Here is a 13,116-nt window from a genome sequence, read left to right on the forward strand (position 1 = left end):
TTGTTGTTCTGTGCTGTCCTAGGAGACAAGGAAAAATGTGTTCATCCAATTCTTGAACAGTTTAATTCCCCCAAAGAAATTAAAAGTTGTGTTTATTTTGGCAGCTTTGTCACAACCACAGTCTATCTCCCAGCCTGGTTATTACAGAAAATCCAACTTACACACACTAGTAGTGCAATTCCACTAAGTGTGAAGCCCAGTTCAACCTCCCTGGATCACAGTCTCATGAATAAGAACTAAATGATTCGTCCGAATATCTGAACTTCTACAATTATTTCCAGAGGGTAGACTTTTGAGGTACTCACTGATTGAACCGTAAATGAAAGGACCTATTATATTGATGGTCTTTTTTACCCTGATGGTTTTATTAGCATTTGGTCAGAAAGATCAGCTGTATTGGAAGATTGTCCTGGTCTCACTGTTAAGTGGAATCATTGTGTTAATGTTAAACAGTACATTAAGCCCCTCAGAGCTGCCAAGAACCAATGGATGTCTATTGAGACACTATGTATCCAAGGCATTTTCTAGGCACCATGAGGACATGTAGATCACAGCATCCATTCCCATCACTTCATGGCAAATAGATGGGGAGACAATGGAAACAGTGAGAGACTTTCTTTGCTTGGGCTCCAGATGGTGACTGCTGCCATGAAATTAAAAGATGCTCGCTCCTTTGAAGAAAAGTTATGACCAACCTAGATAGCATACTAAAAAAGCAGAGACATTACTCTGCTAACAAAGGTTCATCTAGTCAAAGCTATGTTTTTGCCAGTAGTCATAGATTGGAGAAGGAAATGGCAACCCACTCCAGTATTCTTGCCTGGAGAATCCCATGGACAGAGGAGCTTGGTGGGCTACAGTCCATGGGGTCACAAAGAGTTGGATACGACTGAGCGACTAACACACACACATCAGGGCACATAATAGAAGATATTATGACTGACCCTAAGGAAACAAAGTATTGCTCATTTAAAAATATATATATGTGAAGAATTATATCAAAATGGTATATGACTGGTTGCTACGTAAGTGATATTAGTATTATATTTTACTCCAATGACAATTAGCCTTGAAGCTCCAAATTTACAAAATGCTGCTCTGCCTATAAAACATTTTAAGAAAATTAAACCTGTAATTACAAAGGCAAAAATTCAAATTGCATACCATAGCCAAGTTTGGGGTATATTTAGATATGTTGTACTATACTCTTTAACTTTGGGCCTTTTATGGCCTTCTGTTATGGATATGTGCTGAATGATGGAATCTTTTGGTTATTTTATTTGTCAATTACTGTTGAATGCCCAGCATTCAATATGGAAATAATATCTTTATTGGGGATTTAAATATTTAATCAGATACTTTTATAATTGCTTCTTAGTCTATCAGAATTTTTATAACTTGGCAATTAGAAAAGAAAAAGAAATAAAAGGCATCCATACTGCAAAGGAAGAAGTAAAACTATCTCTGTTTGCAGATGTCATGATCAAATATATTGAAAATCCTAAAGAATCCACACAAAGAAACTATTAAAGCTAATAAAATGAGTTCAGCAGGGTTGGAGGATACAAGATCAATATACAAAAATCAGTTGTATTTCTACCAGTGAGCAGCCAATCCAAAAATTAAATTAAAAAGCAGTTCCCTTTATAATGGTGGTTTATTTACTAAGTTGTGTCCAACTCTTGTGATCCCATGGATCATGGCCCGCCAGGCTCCTCTGTCCATGGGATTTTTCAGGCAAGAATACTGGAGTGGCCTTGCTAAAAACTAGCAAGGGGGCACTTTTTCAGTCCCCTTCTGATGTCTATGTCAGAAGCTTTCTCCTATCTCTTTTATAAAACTTTATTACACACACACACACAAAGAATACTGGAGTGGGTTGCCATTTCCTTCTCCAGGAGATCTTTCTGACTCAGGGATCAAACTCAGATCTCCTGCACTTCAGACAGATTATTTACCACTAAGCTACCAGGGAACACCATTTAAAATAGCATCAAAAAATAAATAAGAGAATTATAAGGCTTGTACACTGAAAATTGAAAAACATCAATGAAACAAATTAAAGGAAAATCCAGTAAGTGGAAAGACTTCTACGTTCATGTATTGGAAGACTTAATATTTTAAAATGGCAGTAGTCCCTCTATTGATCTATTGATTCAACACAGTCCCTGTCGAAATCTCAACGGCCTTTTTTGCAGAAATTGACAAGCTGATCCTAAAATTCATAAGGAAATGCAAGGGACCCAGAATAGCCAAAACAATCTTGGTAAAGAAGAAAACAGTTGCAGGGATTCACCCTTCCTGATTTCAAAACTTAGAATGAAGAAATGGTAACCCAAATTCTGTGGTTCTGGCATAGGATGAACATATAGATCAATGGAACAGGACTGACAGTCCAGAAATAAAACTGTAGTTTTATGGTTAGGGGGTTTTCAGTAAGGATGCCAAACAATTATATAGAGAAAGGAAAAAAAAAAAGTCTTTTCAAAAAAATGCTGCTGAGGCAGATGGATATTCACATGCAAAGGAATGAAGTCAGATCACTAGCTCACATCATACACAGAATTAACTCAAAATGAATCAAAGACCTGAATATTAGCACTAAAACTATGAAACCTCTAAGAGAAAACACAGGTGTATATCTTTGTGACTTTGGATTAGACAATGGTTTCTTTGATATGATACTGAAAGCGAAGCAACCAAAGAAAAACTAGATAAATTGGATTCCATTAAGATTACAATCTCAGGCTTTGACATTTCAAGAAAGTGAAAAGACAGTCCATAGAATGGGAGAATATACTTGCAAATTAAGAAAAAATATAGAACTTTTAAAACTCTATGGATAGTGCATAGGATCCTACCTACTGTACAGGAAACTCTGCTCAGTGTTATGTGGCAGCCTGGATGCGAAGGGGCGTTTGGGGGAGAATGGTTACATGTATATGAATGACTGAGTCCCTTTGCTGTCCACCTGAAACTACCACAACAAAAAAAGGTTTATTACCATGTTTGGCTTAATATTCAAGGTTGACCACAGCTTTACCTAGGTGAACACTAGTCACAGCTGGGCCATAGAACATGCTATGAATACCATTCCTTCCCTGACAAATTTTAAATTGGTTGGACTTTTCATTTGCTGGCTTCTCTGTCATAACTCAGCCCCAAACTCTTTGCCCATTGTCTAAATCTCTCCAGTACATCCTGACACATCAGGTCCTGTACAAACGTCATCTTCTTCCAAGGCTTCTGCCCAGTCCAGTCTGGCAGGAGTCAAGGTGCTGGGTAGCTGCTACCCATTAGGGGAGCGAAGGCTGCCAGGAAGATGGAACTGCAGGAGCCAGTGTGCGCTTGGCAGGGCCCTTGGCTGAACCACTCCAGGGGCTCCTGGGCAGATTCTCAAGAGAAGGAGGCAGATGCTCAGCAAAGAGAAGGTGAACTACGCCGAGGTCACTGCAAACATACGCTGCTACACACTCGGTATTCTCTAAGAACAAACCTAAAGGCAATCACAAAAGCCTAACGGCTAAAAAGGAGGGTCTGAGGTTGCCTAAGAACAGGTTATACTCCAATATAAAATAAAATGTTAAAAAAAAATGAAATCTCAAAAAAAAAACAGTGAAAAGATTAAATAACCAATTTTAAAATGGGCAGTGTTTGAATAGACATTTGTCCAAAGAAAATATACAAATGGCCAATAAATACATAAAATATGCTCAACGTCATTAGTCATCAGGGAAATGCAAATCAAAACCACAATGAGATACCACTTCACACCCATTAGGATGGCTATAATAATAATAATAAAAACAAGCAATAACAAGTGTTAGCAAGGATGTGGAGAAATTGAAACTCTCATGCTTTGCTGGTGGGAATATAAAGTGGTGCAGCTGTATTAAAAACAGTTTGGCAGTTCTTCAAAAAATTAAGCATAGAGTTACCATATGATCCAGCGTTTCTACTCTGAGGATTTACCCAAGATGAATCAAAAACAGATGTATACACAAAGACATATAGACAAATGTTCACAGCATATTTACTCATAGTAGGCAAAAGGTGGAAACGATCCAATGTCCATCAACTGATAAATATATAAACAAAATATGGCCTATCCATACAAGCCATGTAAAGAGATGAAATACCAATTCATACTACAACACTGATGAACCTTAAAAACATTATGCTCAGTGAAAGAAGCCAGACACAAAAGGCCGCATGGCCTGTGATTCCATTTATATGAGATTTTTGGAAAGCTATAGGCAAAACCCTAGAGACAGAGAGTAGATAGTTTCAGTGAATCAAGATAATGAGGTAAATGGAAGTGAATGCTAATGGGTGTGGAGCTTCTTTTCCAGTGCTCTGGAATTAAGTACTGGTGAAGGTTCACAACTCTGTGAATATACTGAAACTCACTGAATTGAACACGTTAAAAGGTGAATTTTATTGCTTTTAAATTATGTCTCAATTTTTGAAATTACTATTATTTCTCCCAAGCACTCTACAGATTGTTCTAATACAACTTGCAAAAGAATATTTTCATTAAAGCACCTATTTATATATTTCGTTCTGAAGAAAAAGACAACAGTGACTTCACAATCAATATTCTAGACGGCATGAAATTGTACCAGTTTTAAGTGTCAGCATAGATGGAGGAGTCCAGTGTTTCTCTCATGTTACACCGTGAAGAAGAATCCCGGTTCATTGTGTCCATTCTCGTTAGCTTCGCACGGGCCCTTCTCACTTGCTGTTGTTCTTCAGCTTCTAAGCCGTGTCTGACTCTTTGCGAGTTTGACCAAATGTTTATCATTCTGCAGTTGAGGGAAGAATCCTCAGTGTTTGAATCCCACAGTCTCTCATCTGCTCTCGCTCATTCCCAGGTGCTGCCTTTCCCGAGCCAGGTGGTGTACAACAGAGTGGGCAAGTGTGGGAGTCGGACCGTCGTCCTGCTTCTGAGAATCTTGTCAGAGAAGCACGGATTCAATTTGGTCACGTCAGACATTCACAACAAAACCAGGCTTACTAAGAATGAACAAGTAAGTTGTCTTTGCTTCATTTGCACCATTAGTGGGTGCCTTCCGGAACACCCTTTCACCCCTACCAAATGAATACCAGAGTTACAATATCATACTGTATTTTTGCCAGGGCGTGGAAGGAAATTTAAGTTGAGGGTTCTGACAGACGTCTGTAAACCAGGAAGTTCCCCTGAAGGGATACTTTTATTAAAACCAGTGAAGGATAGAGTACATGGTCATTGTCTGTTTAGCTAAAATTAGCAGTGCTTAAATCTCACATAGGTACGCCACTGAGTTATAGGTAACGCTGACATCTTGGGAGCAAAAATAAGAAAACCTGATTTTAATATTTCTTCGTTTGCATTTCCTCACAAATGTCCTAAGTTTTTATGGTTATAATAAAAAGAAAACCCTCGTTGGGCCAGGAATCTGGTTGGTTGATGGGGGCACGAGCTTCCTATTATGGTAAGTTCGGGGGGTCTTGAGGTGCCAAAACAGCTCTTGGCCTATTTAGTGGTATCAAAAGAATTATCCCACCTCCTGGGAACAAATCTGCCCTAAGACGCTGACCCATATGAGGCCCATGCGGGTGGTAGTCGGGAAGCTAGGAAGACAGATTCCACTTTGTAAGCTGACACCAAAATAGGGTTGATAGTCGCCACTGAGATGCTTTGTTAGTGTAGACAACAGGCCTAGTGCTGTCATAATCATTTCACAGGGTCAAGTTTGTTAGCTTGGTCTCAAAAAGTTGCTTTGGTCCTCTTAGGTATTTAGAATGGGTGAATAGCCACCACTATAAGTCAGGGCAGGCTTTCCTGGTGGCTCAGTGGTAAAAAATCTGCCTGCAATGCAGGCGACCTGGGTTCGATCCCTGGGTTGGGAAGATCCCCTGGAGGAGGGCGTGGCAGCCTGTTCCAGTGTTCTTGCCTGGAGAATCCCCCTGGACAGAGGTGCCTAGTAGGCTGCAGTCCATTGGGTCCCACAGAGTCGGACATGACTGAAACGACTAAACAGCAGCAGCAGCGTAAGTCAGGGCTCTTCAGAGAACAGTACCAGCAGGATGGAGATATGGCTATCAAAAGATAAACAGATATCAGTGTACAGATGGACAGACAGACAGGAATGGAGATGTACTATGAGGAATTGGCATATGCAATGACGGAGGCTGAGAAGTCCCACACTCTGCCATCTGCAAGTTGAAGGCCCAGTAAAGCCATTGGTGAAACTGAGCTCGAGCCCAAGTGTGAAAGCCTGAGAAGCAGGTGAGCCCATGATGTAAATCCCATGACGTAAGGGCAGGAGAATATAATATGTGATGTCTCAGTTTAGTCAGTGAAGCAGGAAAAAAAAATCACTTCCTCCTTCTTCCACATTTTGTTCTACTCAGGCCTTCAAGGGATTGGATGAGGCCCACCCATGCTGGGGAGGGATATCTACTGAGTCCAACTGATTCAAATGCTCATCTCATCCAGAAGCACTCTCACAGACACACTGGGAAATACTGCTTAATCTGGGCATCCCTTGGCCAGTCAAATTGACACATGAAATTTAACCATCACACCACTCAGTGACTAGGTAAATTTAGGGAATAAACCAGGTGCATGGTTTACTAAGGTGAGACCCTAATGCTACGTGTACTTCTGTCTTACACGATCTTCACCTTTCAGGCATTCAAAACCTCACACACGCAGGGGATATGCAATAGCCTTCCTGTCTCTCTTGTCACAGGGAATGGGAGGACTGTTTTGAGAGTGTAGCGCTGCCAACAGTACTTGCTATAATGTCTGTGTATTTACTGTCTTTCACAGTACAGAGATCAAAATGCCCATTTCTTTGAAAACTTCCACCAAGGGGTCTCTGAGTAATAAGTCTAAATAGTCATAAGCAATAAGCAAAAAAAAAAAAAAAAGTTTTGAGATTAGATAGCTCAGTTGGTAAAGAATCTGCCTGCAATGTGGGCGACCTGGGTTCCATCCTTGGGTTGGGAAGGCCCCCTGGAGAAGGGAACGGCTACCCACTCCAGTATTCTTGGGCTTGCCTTGTGACTCAGCTGGTAAAGAATCCGCCTGCAATGTGGGCGACCTGGGTTCAATCCCTGGGTTGGGAAGATTTGCTGGAGAAGGGAACGGCTACCCACTCCAGTATCCTAGCCTGGAGAATCCCATGTGCTATACAGTCCATGGGGTCACAAAGAGTCAGACACGACTGAGTAACTTTCACTTTCACTTTTTCACTTACAAGTTCTGTGGTAGGTGCTCAATAGAAAAATTATATTTGCTGACATTTTAAGATATCACATTCTATCAGTAATTTTCATGGGGTAGGTTCTTTGATTTCCTTATCTGATTGAAGAACAAATATAATTAGGGCTGGTTATACCCTTTTTGCCTGGAAAATCCCATGGACGGAGGAGCCTGGTAGGCTGCAGTCCATGGGGTTGCTAGAGTCGGACACGACTGAGCGACTTCACTTTCACTTTTCACTTTCATGCATTGGAGAAGGAAATGGCAACCCACTCCAGTGTTCTTGCCTGGAGAATCCCAGGGATGGGGAAGCCTGGTGGGCTGTCGTCTGTGGGGTCGCACAGAGTCGGACATGACTGAAGCGACTTAGCAGCAGCAGCAGCATACCCTTTTTACTCCCTGAAAGAGAGCAACTGTAATAAATAGCCTATGCGATTGCAATGTTGTTATAAATAAAAAACTTGGTTTTCTTTTGAGTCTTTCAGTCAGCTATCAGATTAGACTTAAATGTTCCTATGTATGGAAATTATGCTCAGTTCTTAAAGCCTAACAAAGTATAGTATCTGGACTTTAGTTCCCACTGCAGAAAGGTGTAAAAACTCAGAGGGAGCAAAGTAATGAGAATATTAGACCCTAAGATGTTCAGGAAGACCCTAGAAAAACAAGCACAAAATATGATATTTGAATACACTCTGGAATTTTAAACAAATCAACCTACTTTGTTTCCTGTGATGAACTGTAAAGGGAAGGACATAGACTAAAAATGAAGAATAATTTACTAATGGTACACAAATTGTAAAGTCTTTTAGAAAGGGTTAAAGCCAAAGTCATCCTTTCCTCTAAAACAGAGGTTAGTTCTCATCTGTTTGGAATGATTGGCTTGTCTGAAAGCCAGGGAAAAGACTAGACAATCTTTTAAGGTTCTTTCCAGCCCTGTGATTCTGTGATATATTTATACAACTTCTGCCATGATCTGTGTATAATTAGTTGAAGCATTTCTGATTCCTGTGGTCAGTGTGACCTAGAATATACTTCATTACTTGGTTATTGCAGATTCCTATTAAATTATAAGGCAAGTTTTAAAAAACTTAAGGGAAAGGTATAGATCTGGTAGAAAAAGCAAACAAACAATTTTGATGTACAAACAAGCATAAGGATAGTGACAGTTGCCTCTCTGGAGCTAGCTGACCGGGCTGTGACATACAAGGGGAGCCAGGAAACGCCAGGACAAGAAACCAAGTTTGAAGTAGTTCAAAGAAGACTTGAAACCAAGTCTCAAGAATGTTTAAAGAAACTCTTTCTTTGTTACATGCATCCTTTTTCTAAAGATTCAAAGTGCATGAAACAAGTAGAGAAAAATTTTTATTTTAACCTAATATATGCAAGAAATAATCTGTGGTGTGAATAGCTCCCTTTTCTTGGTAATTTATTAAAGGAAAGGGGAGTATGTGATTTAGGGAGATGAGTTAAAATTTTATAGTCAGTGGTTCTTAGCATGAAAGAGTAGAACTCTGAAAATGTAGTTCCCATGGCAACATTGTTCTCTGGAGTTAATGACAAGTCTGCTTTGGTGCAGTACGAGTTAAATGGACTCTTGTGGGCTGGCCTGGGACTCTCTCCACCATGTCGAACATTTCTTTTATGAGAAAATGTGTTCCAAGTTCCAAACTACTGACTTATAAATGAACTTTGGAAAAGTAACCGCTTATGAGACTGAAGACTGGAATCATCTGTATCATTGCATCCATACACAATGGCATCTCTCTGGGCTAGAGTCAAATTCACACATACGTTTCTCCCTGGAGGGTACCTGTCATCTCACACACACATGCACACACACGTACACACACAAACCCATTGAGCACTAGATTTTAAAAAATCTATTTCATGGAGTAAGACACTGAAGGGATTATTAAAAAGGAAAGAGAGCATGAAGACAGCAAATGTTACAACATCAATAAAAAGCCCATTACATCTGCCCTTATAAGAAATAGAAATGCCTTTGAAGTTAATATTTTAGAAAACTCTGCCTCCACAGAAGAACATTGACAGCTGGTGCTGGCCAAATGTTGGACCTTTTGCAGGGCATATAATGGGAACTCCGGATGACATCATTTGATTTATGCTTTAAAACCAGATTTAAATCGCTTGGGCTAGTTTAGATACTTTCTTGGAAAACAGAGATCATGTACAACCTAAAAGATACAGAACCATTTTCCAGAAGGCAGGATGTGTGATTTCCAAAAGACTCATACCCATCTTTGTTAATGGTCTGACCCTATCTTTCAGAATGCTGCTCTGAGGATAATAAAAGCCAATATGTCAGAGGCATATCACAGACCTAAGAAGTCAAAATGATTTCATTCCTGTTGAAGAAGGGCAAAAACTGTTGGCATATGAACCTAAAAGATGGAGAAAGCAAATACATTTCCAATTTTTATTTAGACTTAAGCTATGTGTGTGTTCAATCACTTAAGTCATGTCTGACTCTTTGTCACCCCATGGATTGTAGCCCCCCAGTCTCCTCTGTCCATGGGATTCTCCAGGTAAGAATACTGGAGTGGGTTGCCATTTCCTTCTCCAGGGGATCTTCCTGACCCAGGGAATGAACCAGCATCTCCTGCGTCTCCTGCTTTCCAGGTGGATTCTTTACTGCTGAGCCACCAGGGAAGTCCGTACTGAAGCTATGGAGGATTCCAAACTGAAATAGCAGCACCTGCTCTGTGCTAATTGTTTTATTTTATTATTTCATTTCTTTCGTTTGGACCTAAAACTAGACCAGTGAGTGGGTACGATTTCCTATTTTATGGATGAGAAAACTAAAACAGCCTGATGAAGTCACTTTCCAAATATAATAAAACTGACTGTCCATAGCACTTGGGCTTGAACTTGGGCCCTCCCGAATTTAGGAGCCACCCTCCTAATGCAGTGGCTATATGCTCTGGTTGCACAGCAGGATCTTTTTAAAACAAAAAAAACAAATGTTTATTTTTTTATATATTTTTGTCTGTGCTGGGTCTTCCTTGCTGTAGGCTTTTCTTCAGTTTTGGCAAGCAAGAGCCACTCTCTGTTTGTGGTGTGTGTGTTTCTCTTTGCAGCAGCTTCTCTTGTTGTGGCTCCCAGGATCTAGAGCACAGGCTCAGTAGTTATGGTACACGGCTTTAGCTGCTATGCGGCTTCTGGGAACTTCCTGGGTCAGGGATTGAACCTGTGTCTCCTGCATGGGCAGGTAGATTCTTTACCACTGAGTCACCAGGGCATCCCCAGCACAGCCTTATGATTATGTAGTTGCTGTATGTAGCCCTTCTTCTGGAGATTCTGGGGTAGAGTCTAGAAAAGTTTTTATTTTTTTGATCAAGCACCACAGGAGTTTCAGAGTTAAGGTTGTTGTTGTTTAGTTGCTAAGTCATGTCTGACTATTTTGTGACCCCATGGATTGTAGCTGCCAAGCTCCTCTGTCTGTGGGATTTTCCAGGCAAGAATACTGGAATGGGTTGCCATTTCCTCCTCTAGGGGGTCTTCCCGATCCAGGGATTGAACTTGTGTCTTCTGCATTGGCAGGTGGATTCTTTACTACTGAGCCACCAGGGTTAAGGATCCTTGTCAAAACCGTCATATCAGCATTTCCCTAAGTGTGTTCCTGAGAAATTTAGTCTCCTAAGACATTGGGGAAAAAAATGAATATATCATGACTTAAGAAGTTTGGAAAATGCTATCTCCTTGTCCCCCTCTAGGAAAGTCACAACAATATTCACATTTTAAAGACTCTGAGAATTTTTTAAATTAAAAACAAACAAAAAAAAAGTCTGTTTAATCAGCTTTCACCTAAAGTGTCCCAGTCTGAGTTGGCCAGGGGACTCTTTATAGTGTTTGTGGCTCTCAATTGCATCCCACAGAACTCTGAGTCACAGTTCAGAGCTGGCGGACCAGCCTACACACTTCCATCAGTCATACCAGTAAAGGCTACTCTTTCACTATAAACTTCACATCTGCAGTGACTCTATTCACTAGCCATTCAAATGACTAAACTCTTGAAAAGTATTCAAAGAACAGTGGATACAGCCCCTATGTCAGTGTGTTCTAGAGTGCCGTACCCTCTTCGTCAGAAACAGAATTTCTTTATGGTGTTTTAATTTCCCTTCCTCACTGCTCTCAGCCACTGCACAGTCCATGTCTGACTGTGGCTACAAAGCATTGCAACGCTAGAAGAGAAAACCCACCGAAAGAAACCGCATTAGACTTGGAAACCATCCTGGGGCCACTGGGATTCCTCCCAGGCTTCCCTAAGGCAGAGTCACCTGGCCTGTGTTAAAGGCAAAGGTTGACTCATTCATTCTGAGGCTGGTCCCACCACTGTTTACTTGTTGTGATGAATATTCATTGAGGCCCTTCTGTTATTGCTGTAGACTGAGGATCAGACAGCATAGTAGATGCTTGTGCATCTCATTTTAATCCTTTAAGCAACATTATTAGGAAAGTATTATCACCCCCTTAAAAAGGAAAAAAACCAAATGCTCAAGAAGATATGGGAGAATAAGAATTGAAAATGAACTGGGATCAAATCCCAAAGAACCTTGAATGTTAGGCTAAGGAGATAGAACATTATTCATGGGCAGTGGGAGGTCAGTAAAAAATGGTTCTTAACCATCATGGGCATCAGAATATTCTCAGGAGCTTTTCACACATGTTTCTAGGTCCTACTATGAAATACTGAGTTATGCTCTTAATGGTGGCACCTAGGTATTTGTATCTTGTGGGGGAGCAGGAAACTCCCCAGGAGATGCTCAGGCACAATTCTAGTGAAGATTTATTGCAGGAAAGGATCTAATTATTAGAAAATTAAAGGGAATCCTCCACTAAACAAGAAAAATTCCTCTTTCACCTGCTGCTGCTGCTAAGTCACTTCAGTCGTGTCTGACTCTGTGCGACCCCATAGACGGCAGCCCACCTGAGAATCCCTTAAACCTCTGAAGACATTGTGTCAGAGGCCTGCACGTTTATCCCAGAAGACTAACTGTTGCTTGAGATGTTTTGGAAAAGGCTCCTCAGAGTGACCCTCAGAGTTCCCTGACCTTAGAGTAGGAAGGATGTGTCCACAGGCATCAGAGCTGCTCCAACTGGACTTTGGAGTCAAACCAAAATTAGCTGAGTCCATCTCCATGCCACAGGGCTAAGTTCACCCAGTGCTGCAAACAAGGTCTTATCTTGGAGTCCTGTAGACAAAAATCTGAGTCTGCTAGTAAAAACTCAGTGCAGAGAAAAGAGGGGGAAAGTAGGAAACCACAAGCTCTGAAAAATTAAAATGTTTTCTCCTCTGGTTCAAGTTGTAGCCGCGAGGTTGATTTTCTCTGTTCAGATGCAGCCTCCTTGCCTTGGTCACATCATTACTCCCCCTGGTGGTCGTCTTCTTCATTGCAGGCATGTGTTGTACTGACTCCTTAGTGAGGAGCTGAAGGTGGGAGGGCCATCCGACCTCCTTCAAAAGGGGCTTTCTTCATGCAGGAGGAAGATGGAAAGGTAACCAGAGCCCACAGCCATCCTCCTGGCCTCTGAGGTTAAAGGGCCAAGGAGTTCTCTTCTGAGCTACTCCTTATTTGGCTTTGATGTGTAAAAGCATGTCTTTTCTTTCATTTAAGATGTTGTGCAAAATTATGGGACATCTAGTTGTTTATGAGTGACACAAGAACTCAGATCAGAGTAGGGTCAATGCTCTGTCAGTTACGGCTGACAAGCATCTCCCAAGGAAGTCTTTTACTAACTAGCTGTGTTTATAGAACTGCAGGTAAAGGTTTTCTGCTCTGTCATCTCAGCCAGTTAGGTTGAAAGCAAAAGATTAATAGCTACTGCCTGGCACATCCTCTACA

At 41.0% G+C, this 13,116-nt stretch overlaps 1 protein-coding gene across 3 annotated transcripts in view; it reads left to right on the top strand.

Moving 5' to 3' along the window:
• Positions 1–13,116, top strand: part of UST (uronyl 2-sulfotransferase) — a 317,796-nt gene that overhangs the window by 195,240 nt on the left and 109,440 nt on the right. For 2 of the 3 annotated variants that reach the window (XM_061428253.1, XM_061428252.1), the window contains exon 3: positions 4,875–5,030. The exons of the other annotated variant lie outside the window; for it this stretch is intronic. In XM_061428253.1, coding sequence (XP_061284237.1) covers positions 4,875–5,030 — 156 coding nt within the window. The remainder of the gene's footprint in view (positions 1–4,874; positions 5,031–13,116) is intronic. 3 annotated transcript variants of the gene reach the window in all.

The sequence above is a fragment of the Bos javanicus genome, chromosome 9 (assembly GCF_032452875.1).
Source record: "Bos javanicus breed banteng chromosome 9, ARS-OSU_banteng_1.0, whole genome shotgun sequence".
Classification (NCBI taxonomy): Eukaryota; Metazoa; Chordata; class Mammalia; order Artiodactyla; family Bovidae; genus Bos; species Bos javanicus.